Source organism: Panthera tigris, chromosome A1 (assembly GCF_018350195.1).
Source record: "Panthera tigris isolate Pti1 chromosome A1, P.tigris_Pti1_mat1.1, whole genome shotgun sequence".
NCBI lineage: Eukaryota > Metazoa > Chordata > Mammalia > Carnivora > Felidae > Panthera > Panthera tigris.
This window is the reverse complement of record NC_056660.1, coordinates 136,330,529-136,345,903: the sequence shown is the minus strand read 5'-3', so window position 1 is coordinate 136,345,903 and position 15,375 is coordinate 136,330,529. Positions and strand designations below refer to the sequence as shown.

Here is a 15,375-nt window from a genome sequence, read left to right as displayed (position 1 = left end):
ATTTTGAGAGAGAGAGAGAGCGCGCATGAGCAAGGGAGAGGCAGAGAGAGAATCCCAAGTGGGCTCTGCAGTGACAGAGGTTCAAACCCATGAACTGTGAGATCATGACCTGAGCTGAAATCAAGAGTCAGACACTTAACCAACTGAGCCACCTAGGTGCCTCTGAGTTCTAGTTTTTAAGATGGGGGCATACAGTTGGCATTTCTTCTTCTCCCACTGGACAAGTTTTGAAGAAAAGAAAAAGAAATCAAGATTGAGAAGTAGAAATGCGAACTCTACGCCTGACATAATTAGAAGAGCAGAAACCTTAAAGCTCACAAGAGATGGAAGTACTGCCAACAACATGGAAGACAGAGAACAGGGTGAGTTCTAGATAAAGCAGTGAGCAGAGAACAATGCTGCCTATCTTAGGAGCCCACAAAGTAGTTCTCAAAGGTGAGGGCCACGATCTGAAGTACAAACTCTGAATTCCTGTTTACAACAATGGCAATGGAATTTAGGGCTACTAAGGAGAATTCCTCTGGATCCTTTTTGTGGCAAAAGTGAGGCTAACCAAAAACTTACATAGATAAGCCATACTCACAGGAAAGAGTCTGTCACTACGACAGGGGCAGAGAATGAGATTCTTCACTGAAAACTGCCTCCACGTCTATTCCCAGTAGCCAAGGAGAAATAAGGCCTAGGCATTTTTGTAGACAAAACTCAAACATAAAAAAAATTCCTACTAGTCTAGAACATGACAACATGGCTCTGCTTTCTCTCTGACCTGGATATTCTGTAAATGGCTGGTTTAAGAAACTTGTCTATCAATGAGTACTCAAAAATGAACCAGCACATGATCTACATAAAGATACCATGAGGAAAAAGAAGAGCTGCCTTTCAATCAACAAAGGGATGACTGGAAAACCAATAGTAAATGAATATTTTAAAATATATGAATATGTTCAAGTATATGTAAGAATACATATTTAAATACATACAGGACTAAAATGTGGGGAATACGGTTACAGAATGAAGCACAAAGTGTTATGTAGTTGGATAATGAAGACAACGGGAGAAAGACTATATATAAGAGAAAGTATGCTTAGTTGCCTTGTCTTTATTATGTGTGGTCAGAAAAATAGCATTTAAAGCTGACAAATAAGCATACTTAAGAGAAAAATGAGTACTATGAAAAGTAACATATCAACCAAAATTGGGTGGTGGAGAGGAGGAAAACGAGAAAAAAGAGGAAATATACTAATTTCAGCATTACTCACAGTAGGGAACTAATAGGTACTGTCAAATTCATTAGAATACTAAGAAGATTAAATCAATTTATGGTTTTAAAGTAACCACTAATGCAAAAATACAAACCAAAAAAAAAAAGAAAACCACCACATGCTAGAAGCAATTTTAAAAGTTGAAAACAAAAACAAAAACAAAACATAACTGAAACCTAAGATTAAATACACCACGTCTATCTAGATGGAGGACATTAAAAGACTAGCAGCATATCGTAAGACAATGTTCAAATCTATGCAGTGTACAAGAGATACACACAAAACAATTCAGAAAAGATGGCAAATAAAAGGATAGGAAAAGGTGTGGGAGGCGAACGCAAACCTAATTAAACCAAAGAGGCAAACAAAAACTGGGGTTGCAGGGGTGAGGGGGGGGCACCTGGGTGGCTCAATTACGCTTGGTTAAGCGTCCAACTTCAGCTCATGTCATGATCTCATGGTTCATGAGTTTGAGCCCCACATCGGGCTCTGTGCTGACAGCTCAGAGTCTGGGGCCTGCTTCAGATTCTGTGTCTCCCTCTCTCTTTGCCTGTCCATGTTTACACTCTGTTTCTCAAAAATAAAAACTTAAAAAAAAAAAAAAAAAAAAAAAAAAAAAAACTGGGATGGGGTGGGAGAGATATTAACATTAGACAAGGTAAAATCCCAAAAAGAAGCATTCTCAACAAAACCAAAAGAGGCACTTTGTAATGCGACAGTGACAGATTCACAATGATATATACGTCAATGATAGAGCATAACTATGTATCTAAGCACCAAATGGCATAACTTTTTAAATTTTTTAAAAAAATATTTATTTATTTTTGGGAGAGTACAAGCGGGGCAGGGGCAGAGATAGAGGGACAGAGAATCTGAACTGGGCTCTGTGCTGACAGGCTGACAGCAGAGAGCCCGATGCAGGGTTCAAACTCACGAACCATGAGATTATTCCAGGGTTCCAGCTCTAATTGTCCTTCACTGCTATGTGATGGCAGGAAAGACCTCTCCTCTCTCTGACCTCAGTTGCCTTCATTTGTCCTGAGACATGGAGAGGCTAAAAGATCACTAAAACCTCTTCCAAATAGAGTATTTGGGTCTACCTAAGAAATATACGATGACTCCACTTAAACAGCAAACTGACCCAGGATTCCTCATTCACCTCAAGTAAATTCCACTTTGGAGAGCATTAAGTTAAACTGTTCTGAAACGTTACATGGTAAAACAATCATTTAAAATTTTCATTTGAATTACTTGACAAATTTCTCTCCGAGTAGAGCTTCCCTCACTTGAGTCTCCACAGAAATCTTGGCCAGCCCCTTCTAAACAGCAATGCATGTTAGGTCCTCAACTGTAAACAAAAACATCCTTTGGAGGCACAGGTGTAGATGTAGGTTGCCATGGCACCAAAGGCACTGGTCTCTTTATGGGAACTTTTTCTTTAGGATACAGTCAGAAGGAAAAAAATAAATAAAAGAACAAATGCAAGTAGTCAAGTCTTCCCACTCCCAATTCACTTATGTACACCCTGAAGCCTTATTACCTGATTCAGAGCTAGTGCCACAGCAAAACAGGATGCTCTCCTGGAGAGGACTTCTCCTTTGATTAGGGCTTCTTCTCTTAATGTAGTACAGATTTTCAAAGATTCAGGGCTATTCTGGCAGGAGACAGGATTGCTCAGTAAATAAATGTCATGTACCTTTAAGTTTAACAAAATGATTGATAGTGCTCAGTATTTCAGATTTCCTTCTAAAAGAATTTCCCAGAGCCTATTTCAACCCATTTCATAGATTAAGCCCCATATACAGGCTACTTGCAAAAAGACCAACTTATCTATATATTAGCAGTTCAAATCTAAATTAACTTCATTTGTAAAGCTTTTGGTCAATTTTCTGAATTGGGGCCTTTTTACTACCGAGCATACAAGTCTCTTTGTATCTGGGCAGACTGGTTTCTAGACACAAGTACCACAACGTTAAAACTGTAAAAACTCAGTCTGTTACTCTGTGAAATAACAGAGTAAAGCCCAGCAACACTAAAAAGTTTTCCTGAGGGGATTTCCAATCTGAAAATATCCATGTAAGTCAAATACTTAAAAACGTGAACACTTATATGAATGGAAATCATGATAGAATCCCATGAAAAGACAAACCTTGAAAAAAATCCAAGAACTAAATGACACACAAACAAGCAGACAGCAGCAGTAAAACTGAATTGTCTTCCTTTGTATATGCTGTAGGTGGATTAGGTTTGTGAGAACAGCATTAGCTTTCTATCTATGTATTTCTGTCATGACATGATCCACAACTCAAAACCCAAAGTAAAACCTGAATTCGATGAGCGAGGACAGTTTCCAGAACTGGCTGGGAATCTATAATGGCTGACTGGTTCAATTTTTCTACTCTCATCTTCAATGAGTGAAACAAGTTATTTTCAGACACAGTACAGGGGAGAAAAGTCCTCCGGCCTTCCTAAGGAGCAGAATTAAATTCTCTCCACTTTAGCACACACTCAGGAAGGCATCTCTAAAAAGGTCAGAAAGCTCAGTAACACAGAGCTGAATAAACTGATGCTCAGGTGTTGTGTGTTTGGCATTCTGTTTCATAAAATAAGAAAATGATATGATTGTAAAGGATCACCTAATAATCCAGCAAGGAGCAAACTAAGAACCTTGGCCAAGTCAAGCTTATGGCTAAAAATGGTTTTCAAAATTTTTAAGGTTTGTAAAAACAAAAACAAAGATAGAATATGTGACAAAAACCATATATGGTAGAGACTGTACATGGCCTCTAAAGCCTAAAGCGTTTACTATCTGGCCTTTTATAGTAAAAGCTTGGGGCTCTTGAAATCAACCCTTTCATTTCACAAATGAATTACATGACCACTTCAAAGCCAGTGAATGCTAAAGTTGAGACTATATGTTTCTCAATTTCCCAGAAGATTTTTCTTTCCACTATCACCCTACTTACTGCCTCTCTTATTTTGGAAAATTATTGCTACCCTTTTTAGGGAAACGTTTTCATGGACCATGCTCTTCCACCTTACCTGGTTCCTTCTTTTTCCCCATAAAAAGGTTTTGTTAAGTTTCCAAAGTTTAAATAACACAAATGTCTATAGTAAAGCATGCAACCTTGGTCACTGCACTATATCAGCTGTCATGTATTCACTGATTCATTCACTCAGTGAAGAAGAAATAGTTTCTGTATGTAAAAAAACAATCTTGATATAGTAATGACATGGACTTCTAAGTCACGTTTTCTGTCTTGAAGGAGTTTATCTTAGTGTCACATACACTTATTAAAGATCAACTGTACACCAGGCACTGTTAGATGCTGGTACAAAAAATGCCTCAAACTTATCCTCTAGTGGGGAGGATGAAACATACATCTACTTAGAATAACATCAAGCAGTGATAAATGTCACATAGGTGATATAAATAGAGCACAATTAAAGGATATTACTTCCAACTCTGAATCACAGAAAATATTCAGATGAAATTAAAGTAGCCCCTGAGTTCACCAAAGAAGGATGGTCAGATTTCCATGGGAGAGAACTACAGAGAGGTCTTGTCTCAACGAGTTCAGCATGAGACTGATAGCAAGGGGATCCTTCGCAGACCTTGAACCCAGCCAGCACACTGTTCCTTGTTCTCCCTATCCACAGAATTGCCAAAGAAGAGTGAAAGATGATAAAATTGCTTTCTCCATGATAAAACTGACGTGGCTAACTTGAGTTTTCTAAAAATGAACACATTTAAAATTGAAATATCTGCACCAGATGGAAAAAAAGACTTCAGAGAAACTAAATTATTCTTTGTAGAAAAAAAAATCCTCTCTCAAACACTACCCACAGTGCTCTAAAAGTTAAGAGAAGACAGTTTTACCAGTTTGTAGCAAATTGCAAAAGCAAGGACATAGGTTTCTTTGTTGAATTTCACATCTTGGTTTTTCATCTCTATCAGCACTTCCAGCGCACCTACCAAAAATGAGAAGTGGGCGGACAGTGTTAAATGCATTCAGGTGAGTTCAGAGTCGTCTACTATTGATTCCCAGCATTCTAATCTGTTTAGCACCATCTACTGAAAAGTATATTCCAGGAGCAAGTCAAAGCTATCTGTCAAAGTCATTTATCAATTAACTAAATTTCAAAGAAATTATCAAACGATACAGTAAGAACTAATATTTTAAACCTACTTATACTTTTAGCATAAGTAAAATCAGGGTGTTTAGTTTAAGGTATGACATGAGATGCAATAATGTTGTTTTCAAACTTAAAAGAATGAAGTCTCCAGAGTTCAGTCATTCATCAAGAATATAAGGATCATAGGGGTGCCTGGGTGGCTCAGTCGGTTAAGCAGCCGACTTCGGCTCAAGTCATGATCTCGCGGTCAGTGAGTTCAAGCTCCGAGTCGGGCTCTGTGCTGACAGCTCAGAGCCTGGAGCCTGTTTCAGATTCTGTGTCTCCCTCTCTTTGACCCTCCCCTGTTCATGCTCTGTCTCTGTCTCAAAAATAAATAAACGTTAAAAAAAAAAAATTTAAGTATATAAGGATCACTTTTGCATGGTCCATTGTTTTTCCTAACTGCTATACTACCAAAGACAGAATTTTTCAACAAATTCTAATACTCACTTGTATATTTGCCTTTCATAAATAACATATCCATCAAAATATTGAACGACGTGGTGTCTGAGAAGAAACCTCGTAAATGCTAATAAAAAAACAAACAAACACAGTTTGGTTAAAAGTTTTTAACTATTGAGGATATATTTTTATAATTCTATCTTCTCTATCCAGGACTTATTTTTGCATATACTTTATTCATTTGGTCCCCTGAATTCTCTAATAAATCTCTGATATACCAGGATTTATTTTTCAAAAAAATTCAAATGCTGCCCACTCTTTCGACTGTCATGTCTTTGGCTGGGCATACAAACGAGGCAAGCAGTATGGCAAGAGCTCTCTGGGTTTCAGAAATACAGTGAAGGACATCTTCATTATACATGGCTCTCCTGTGCTTACAAAAAAAGAAACAAGTCAATTAACTTTGGTAAGGGGGTCCTGCAATGTGGGTGGCAGTATATTAATATGAAAAGGCCAGGGGCACCTGGGTGGCTCAATTGGTTAAGCGTTCAGATTTTGGCTCAGGTTATGATCTCACTGGTTCAAGCCCTGCATCGGGCTCTGTGCTGACAGCTCAGAGCCTGGAGCCTGCTTTGGATTCTGTGTCTCCCTCTCTCTGCCCCTCCCCTGCTCATGTTCTGTCTTTTTCTCTCTCTCTCAAAAATGAATAAATGTCAAAAAAATATGAAAAGGCAGGTATAAGTATGCATGAGGACTAAGCAAGAAGAGTCTTACAAAGCTGTGATGCTCTTTTGGCAAATGAATAATATTCACTTTTTGAAATAATTCACTAGAAGAGTGGTTCTCAACATTTTTTCCTCAACATTTTTAATATCACGATAATGTAACACATGCTATTCAAATATGCCATTAAATGCCTCCTTGCTCTAGTTTGTTCTTATTTTGAAAGCCCACTATGCAGACCCTGTTCTAGGGGCTGAAAATAAAGAAATAATAAACAAGACACATAACCCTGCCCTAACTCTAGTGGGGCTTATAATCTAGTAGAGCTTAAATTCTGGCATGGGAGACGATGAACGAGTAAAACCAGTGAAGAAGTAAAAATGTAGTTTCAAGTTATCAATAAGGGCTACGAAGAGCAATGAAGCGGGAAAAAGGGATAGAGTAGATGATAGAAGGTCATCAGGGAAGACTTTCTGAGGAGACCTCAATGGAGTAAAGGAGGGCCTTGATGACGAGGGTGTAGACCATTCTAGTCTGAGACCATGGGTGTGGCAGTTCTTAGAATAAGAAAGCCCAAGAGTGGAGTGAGCAAGGGGGATGGCAGGTGATGAGACACTACAAGGGACCTCTAAGTCATGGTCAGGGGTCTGAGTTCTCCTCTGAGTATGATGGGAAGGCCCAGAGCAGCCCTGTCCACAGTGTGAGCCATATATGTGGTTCTACATTTTCAAGTAGCTTCATTAAAAAAAGTAGAAATACAGGAAGTCAGTTTTAATGATGTTATCTAAGCCACTAAATGCAAAATATAATTTCAACATGTAATCAAAAAAAATTAAGCACTTCTTCTTTTTTATATCAAGCATGTGAAATCCATCATGCATTCTACCCTTACAGCCCATGTAATTTCAACTAGCCACAGTCCAAGGGCTCCATAGATACATGCAGACAGTGGCTATGATACGGGCAGCACTACAGGGTTCAGGGTAGGGGACACAATAAGAGTGGAAACAGGATTAGGCTTTAATGTCACTGGACTCAAATTCAGTTTAATCTGCTACTCCAGGCAACTTGGTTGTATATGATTATTTCATGCATGGGTCTAAGTTTAAAACAAAAAAAACAAAAAAACAACTGAAGTTGCATATTCTTTTTGCTTTTTAATCATTAGACTCATGGCTGTCATTACAGTGAAATTTTCATTTTCCTTCATTTTCCTTTAATTACAACACATGATTACTGAAGTCAAACAATACAAAAACATATAAAGTAAAAAGTAAGAATTTCCTGTAATTCTACCCCCTAAAGATAAGCAGTAGGGATTTCATGTAGATTCTTGCAGATTTTTAATAGCTATATACTAAAATATAAATATGTATATTTTTCTTTTAGGAAAAATATAGGTTCAAACTAATCCTCACTGTTGTAAAACCCCCTTTTCTCTGGTTACTAATACAGTATGATCCTCTTTCTAAATAATGCGTGTCCTTAAAAGAGGGGAAAGTCAAGAGCTCACAGCTCTACCATGGAAAGAACACTTTAAGGGTGCCTGGGTGGCTCAGTCAGTTAAGTATCTGACTTAGGCTCAGGTCATGATCTCACAGCACGGAGCCTGGAGCCTGCTTCGGATTCTGTGTCTCCCTCTCTCTCTGCCCCTCCCCCGCTCGTTCTCTCTCTCCCTCTCTCTCTCTCTCTCTCTCTCAAAAAATAAACATTAAAAAAAAAAAAAAAAAGAAAGAACACTTTGTATGAAGAGTACAAGACAGAAACACAATTTAGTAGAGGGTTCCTAAAAATACAAAAGGGTCCCAGGTTGCCAGCCCTGGCCCCAAAATAAATGTTTCTGACCATGTATGAATTTACCATGTGTGTAAGTGCCAGTTTCCTCATCAGTAAAATGGATAGAATGATGGGGCGCCTGGGTGGCTCAGTCAGTTAAGCCTCCGACTTCAGCTCAGGTCACGATCTCACGGTCCGTGAGTTCGAGCCCCGTGTCGGGCTCTGGGCTGATGGCTCAGAGCCTGGAGCCTGCTTCCGATTCTGTGTCTCCCTCTCTCTCTCTGCCCCTCCCCCATTCATGCTCTGTCTCTCTCTGTCTCAAAAATAAATAAACGTTAAAAAAAAAAAATTAAAAAAAAATGGATAGAATGACAGTATCCACCTCACCACGGTCTGTGCGAAATAAATCAGGCAGGTATAGTGCTTAAGCACAGTGCTGAGGACACAGTATATGTTCAATAAATAATTACAGAAATAATTATCATTATTTTTGTCTTTAAGAAAAGAAAATCAGAAGATGTGAAGGTATTCTGAAAACCAGAAAAGCACTATACAAGGTGGCCATCAACAAGAAGTAAAAAATATAAAAAGAAAGAAGAATCACAGGTGGGTAACAGGAAAGGCAATCTGAAAATGGCTGCCTGTCTTAAACAATCCCCCGCTAAAAGCTTCTCTGAGAGGTTAGTCCCAGGTCACAACCAAGGAAGGTAGACCCCTTATAATTTGTCCATACATCTCTTCCACACCTGTCCTACACCTCTGTCTGAAAAGAGCAAGGCCTCTTCATAGCAATGGACTCCAAGGAAACCTTAAAATACAGGTAAGAGCTCATTCCTTCAGCTTAGGAACATTGATCTGAAAAATCTAAGCCAGGAATAATGTAAGAGAGATGCCTTCCCTAACATCACTAAAAACACCAGAGGCTCAGCACAAGGAAATCACACTGACAGGGACAGTAATCGGGAGACAATAACCTGGTCTTTGATGAGTTCCAATGCAGATTCCTCAAGATCCAACTCGTAGCACAACCTCATGAAAAGTGGTCCAAATTTATACTCTCCCAAAGTGACATTTCTGTTCTCTGTATGGTACCTGGTAATGAAAATGATTCAGTGAGTCAAATAGTGAGATGCAGGGAAAAGGACAGACCGACTGTGGCATGTACTCTGCTAGATGCTGGGGACACAATAAAGAACGAGGTACTCTCACAGTCCTGAGGGAGAAAAGTGCAGAAACGAGGACAGAGGAATTCTGGAGTGAAGTATGCCAGACATTTAAATAGAAAGGGTTTGTGAGAGGCCCACATAACCACATGAAATCAAAGAATGGAAAAATGTACATTGTAATTATCTTCTCAATATATCAACAAACTGCTAGGATGAGTGCTAGCAAAGGTCAGGGAACAACAGGGCTCTTGCACAGCAAACTCAAGAGAATGGCACTGTGTCTTTGTATGGACCCCATCTAGAGAGGAACGAATCAAAGGAGTGAAGTGATGCTCTGTCCTCCTCAAATGTGACTTCTCCATAGAGGATGACAGACAACCTACAGATGTACTTTACAATTTAGATCCATCGCTGTTTTCCTCTGCTCAGGAAAAGGCATATGTGATCTACCATCACCTAGCTAAACAAATTAAATGCTGTTTTGAAGTTTAGTTTTAACAAAAAGCTAATTTCAGACAGTGACATCTTATACGTGCCTTGAGGTTTCTACAAGCAGTCAGTCCACCAGTTAGGATGCAGAACTAAAAATTGCTAGCATAAATTTACTTTCAATAACCAACTCTTTCTGTTTTAGACACCAAGAAGACAATCTGGTGACAAAATAAGTATCGCAAGATTACTTGTAAACCAGATTTTACTAAGACTCATTATGTGAATAAATCACACATACCACGGGGAATAGCTCTGACTTTAAAACCAGAACGCTTTTTAGCCTTCTGCCGAAATCACGGAGGACAGTCACAGTAACATCATGGATAGTGTATCCCAAACATACATAATGCCAAATAGAATGATGATATGTACTTTCAAAGATACACTTCGTAGTCAAATTATAGAAATTATAAAATATATTCAGTGCTTCATTACAAGTTATGAATTAAATTATATCAGTTGTACACCTTAAATATACATGAGTTTTAGTTGTCAGTCATACCTCAATAATACTGGGGGGGAAAGAATTAGGTTATTTAAACGCAATATAGTACAGTGACTAAGGATTTTTAGATTCTGATTCCAAGCTGACAGTTTAAATCCCAGTTCTTTTAGTTACTAACTGTATAACCAGGAGCAAATAAGTTAACCACTCCATGCCTCAGTTTCTTCATCTGTAAATGGAGATAAAAGTTCAACTCAAAGACTTTTTGTAACGATTAATTAAGATGACATGCCTACTAGCACACGGAAAATCTGCCATATGTGTCAGGTCTTATAAAATATAAGGCATACTGTGGAAAAGATCTTTAAAAATCAATGCGTTCCAAAAATAGTGTCATGAAAAATTTATGCCAGATTAAAAATAAAATAATGCAAAACAAAAGTTTCCCCAATTTAGAGAACATATACACTAATAAAAGTGCTAGAAATTCACAAAGTATTACCTCTTCTTGACAAGAAATGTTCAAATCAGAGAATCTAAAATACCCCTAATAAACCACACACCGGCATGTGGTCAAGACTATGGGGGGGATTAAGTTGCTCCTCACTTTTGACTCTATGCATAAAGAGCTTATGTTCTAGCTCATTACTCTTCCTCCCCAGTAGTGGGGTGCCTGTGTCAGCAAGACAGAGAACAGGTTGGTTAGGCCACGGACCTGCCCATTTTCCCACTTTTCCAGCTGTCCACCAGTAGAGGGAAGAGACAGCAACTGGGCAGAGTTATTAGCAATGATTTAGATTTGGGTAGTAAAAACTGACAATAAAACAAGCCAGAGGGTCTAATATGATTCATCTTTGTGAAACTGAGATAGTATTAGGATTCCTAATACCATGCAAATGTAAATTAGCATAACCCTTTTGGAAAATAATCTGGCATTTGTATCAACAAATTTTAAAATGTTCATATTCTCTGATCATCTCCAAAACAGAAAGAGTATGTTTTATGCATAGAGTTGCTCATCACGGCATTATTCATACTGATGAAAATATCAAAAATCAGACATTCAACAAGAGGGGTACCTGACATACAATGGAATATTATAAAGTCATTAAAATAGACTAAGGTATATTAACAACTCCTAAGGTATATTAACAAAAAAATTATGCTATAATACTAAGTAGAAAACGCTATCATTATATATACAGTAATTATTAGAAAAGTATAAATAAACCCTATCAAAACCATACAATCTTTGCATGTAAAAAATTAGTGAGAAAATGGGGATGTCTGGTGGCTCAGTCAGCTAAGTATCCAGCCTCGACTCAGGTCATGATCTTGTGGTTTGTGGATTCGAGCCCTGCATCAGGCTCTGTGCTGACAGCTCAGAGCCTGGAGCCTACTTCAGATTCTGTCTCCCTTTCTCTCTGCCCCTCCCCCACTTATGCTCTGCCTGCCCCCCCCCCAAAATAAACAGTGAAAAAAAGTTTAAAAAAAAAATCAGTGACAAAATGTATCAAATATCAACAGTGGTTGATCCATCCGGAGGTGGAACTGTTGCTCCTCCCTGCTGAGTGTGGGTGTGCCAGGTAACTTGCCTTGACCAAGACAATGTGACAGAAGTGAAGCTGTGCCAGTTCCAGGCAGCTTTACAAGGCCTGCAGCTTCCACTTGTGCAGGGTGCTAGTGCAGCCAGGCTAGACTCATGAATGACGAGACACTCCAAGGAGAGAGGGGTCACGCGGACTCAGGCATCAGAAATACAAGTAAAGCCTCTTGGACCTTCCAGCTCAGACCAGCCAGCAGCTGACCATAGAGGAGCAAGTGACTTTAGCAGACACCAATACAGAACTAGCAGGCCTCAATTCCTGACCCACAGAAATAATAGATAATAGATAACAATAGATAACAGAAAAAAACAGTTATCATGTTCTGGTGTGCAACAAGAGACAACAGAAATAGCAGAATCTGTGATGTATTTCTTCTACTTTTTTGGTGTTTTTCAAACTTTCAATGGATTGTGTGTAATTTTATGTTTTTTCCTTTTAAAGATAACATTAATTTTTCATATTATAAAATTGATAATGCCCACTATAGACAAGTTTGAGACTAAAAAAATTACGTATTTAAACCAAAAAATATGTATAACTCCCAGAGAACCACAATTAACTTTTGGTACATACTCTTCCAGTATTCTTCATATGAACACACTTCTATTACTCTCTCTACATTATAAATGCAGGTCCACGTGTAGAAACCTATCTTTCAGGAATGGTTTAAAAAAAAAAAAAAAAGACCATGAATTTAATTTTAGAAACAAAGCCTGTTGATTTCGGTTCATACACTTCCCGAGTAAGTGAAACCTTTGCTAGGTTTCCTAACAGCAGACTATGATTACACGGGAATTCCCCTGACGTGGGAAAATGACAATGGATCAGAGAAAGAGACATTCGCCTGGAGGAGACAGATGAGCAAGGAGTCTATGAAGTGGTCCAAGTGAGAGATGACGAGGCCTGAACTAAGATACTGGTAACGAGGACAGAGAGAGGAAGGCCAGAGATGAGAGATAACCAGGGAAGTGGAAGCAGTAGGATTTCTCATCCTGTCAGGGAGGAGAGCAAGTAAGGTTAGAGGAAAGAGGCTCCCAGTTATCTGTCCTGAGGGGTCAGTACGACAGAAAATAGTAAAAAGAAGCAATTTGTGTGAGTTGAATGTGAAGACTTAGGGGATATGTAAGCGGACTTCATCAGGCTGGTGATTTCTTAGGACATGAATTCTGGTTTTCTATCCTTAGTACCTGGCATATAGAAGGAATCCAGGAAGCGATTGTTAAGTGAACATAAATGTCTGGAGCTGGGGGCAGGCATGTGGACAAGAGATTTGAAAGTCATCAATGTATAGTTGCCAGCTGAATCCATGTTAAATGGATGAGATTCTTCAGGAAAAAGAAAGAAGAAACCAAACCTGGCAGAATTGTACAGAAATGCCTCACCTGTAAATGACATTTTTAGCCAGTTCCACATCATCCCGGGTATCACACAAATGAAGGAAGGTTTTCAACTCGTCCTTCAAGATGAGCTTATTCTGGGCCAATTTCTCTTTCATGTTTCTCAGGTAGGTTGCTGGAAGAAAGCATAGTGTGGTGGCCATCACTCAGGCTGACTGGGACTGTCAGGAGTCTCACCTCAGGGAGAAGGGGAAGCTGGATTCTGGCACACTGCAAAGAGGCACTGAGAGAGGCTCCCATCACTGACTAGTGTCCTTAAGAGCAGTATGACAGAAGGTCTATGAAGCAAACCATCTGTGCTACAGGAGCACAGGATGGGGGCCCACTCAAAACTTTCTAACATACAATCTTTGAGGGTAAGAACACAGGAATATGCAATTTTGACTACCTGGGTGATCCTTCTGCACACTGAAGTTTTAAGAACTATGTCCCAGAGGCTTGGTCCAAAAAACTATCGACAGGTGACCCATTAGAAAAAAAAAAAAAAAAAAAAAAAAAATGCAACCAAGACATCTAAACCAACAATTGGCAGGGTATCTAGCAAGAAAACTGAAAGGAAAATGTGTACTGAAGATGGGTTTGCCCCAGTGGTTGATCTACACGATTTAGCAATATTTCAAGTCTCTAGCATTTGGTTCAACTCTACCTTTCATTTCTCTTGCTCTCCCTACTCAGTTATTAGACAGCATGACACAGTACTACATAATATACACAGGGTAAAAAAAAAAAAAACCCATCCTCTCAACAGCAGCAAACACTCTTGGTAACAGAATCATTTCAAAATGCTTATACTTATCTCTGTCCCGTCTTGTATCTGATCAACTGTGGAGACAGTCAAACACGAAAAGGAAACACTGCTTCTTGGCATTAGGAAGGGATCAGATTCTCAGCAGAATGTGGGGTGAGATGCAAGCCCAGCACTAAAGAAGCATCTGCTTTCTAGAAGGCAGAGCTGTTCTCAGTATCAGGAGCTGCCAAGAAAAGTCTACGGGTTTTGCTCCAAGGCCCAGAGCTTTGAAGGAAGGCTGCTTAAAGGAATGGCACAATATGTATTAAAACACAAGACTGGGAAGCTGAGGCAGACACTGTTCTCAATTTAAAGAAAAGAAGGCCCACCTGGTTTAAGTTAATACTGTGGACCATCCAATCTTTACTTGCAGAGCCAGGTCATGGTTAAAGGTTTCAGAGGTGGAGAGGCCCGGGCTATAAGCTAGACTCTGCTACTTGCATGCTATGGGGAGACCCTTGTCTGTTAGACTTGATTCCACGTGTAAAGTGAGAATCGTGAGAGCTACCTCATGGGGTATCCTGACATAACGTACGTTAAGCATTTAGCACAGGGCCTACTATATAGTAATTGCCAGTAAATCATTTTTTGTTCTCATTTTCATTCCATCACTTATTAGATTTAAGAGAATTTATACTATTAACTGTTTCTAAACAATTTCTAATGTAAATAATTCTAATGGGATGACTTACACTTTTCAATAGCCTTAAGAATCCAAAATTTCAACAGTATAATTTGCACTTGCAAACAAAAAATCAAGATTTAAGTGTTTGTGAGCAACACAAGGAAGGCTAAGGCAGGGTTCCCCTCCTGAAAGAACTTAATCTATTTGAAAAAACATGACACAGTTACGCAAAGCTATCTGAAAACAATGATTGAGGGGCACATGAGTGGCTCAGTCGGTTAAGCGTCCGACTTCTGCTCAGGTTATGATCTCACGGTTTGTGAGTTCAAGCCCCGCGTCAGGCTCTGTGCTGACAGCTCAGAGCCTGGAGCCTGCTGTGGATTCTGTGTCTCCTTCTCTGCCCCTCCCCCTGCTCGCAATCTGTCTGTCTCTCTTGCTCAAAAATAATAAGCATTAAAATTTTTTTTTTTTTGAAAACAATGACTGAGGGAGTGACAGGTGACCAACTATATAAATA

General features: G+C 39.1%; 2 protein-coding genes across 7 annotated transcripts in view; one reads left to right on the top strand and one right to left on the bottom strand.

Annotated features, from left to right (window-relative positions):
* The window catches only part of MRPS27 (mitochondrial ribosomal protein S27), a 130,160-nt gene that overhangs the window by 24,276 nt on the left and 90,509 nt on the right, over positions 1 to 15,375 (top strand). For all 4 annotated transcript variants that reach the window (XM_042988112.1, XM_015536556.2, XM_042988122.1 and 1 more), the window contains 2 exons: positions 5,221 to 5,278; positions 8,841 to 8,945. The gene's annotated coding sequence lies outside the window, so the exon portion shown is untranslated. The remainder of the gene's footprint in view (positions 1 to 5,220; positions 5,279 to 8,840; positions 8,946 to 15,375) is intronic.
* The window catches only part of PTCD2 (pentatricopeptide repeat domain 2), a 120,121-nt gene that overhangs the window by 101,941 nt on the left and 2,805 nt on the right, over positions 1 to 15,375 (bottom strand). For all 3 annotated transcript variants that reach the window (XR_006218426.1, XM_042988135.1, XM_042988140.1), the window contains exons 3-7: positions 13,432 to 13,561; positions 9,314 to 9,431; positions 5,889 to 5,967; positions 5,143 to 5,234; positions 2,803 to 2,916 (exon numbers count right to left, since the gene is read on the bottom strand). Coding sequence is in view for 2 of the 3 variants with exons in the window: in XM_042988135.1 (XP_042844069.1) it covers positions 2,803 to 2,916; positions 5,143 to 5,234; positions 5,889 to 5,967; positions 9,314 to 9,431; positions 13,432 to 13,561 (533 nt within the window). In the remaining variant the exon portion in view is untranslated. The remainder of the gene's footprint in view (positions 1 to 2,802; positions 2,917 to 5,142; positions 5,235 to 5,888; positions 5,968 to 9,313; positions 9,432 to 13,431; positions 13,562 to 15,375) is intronic.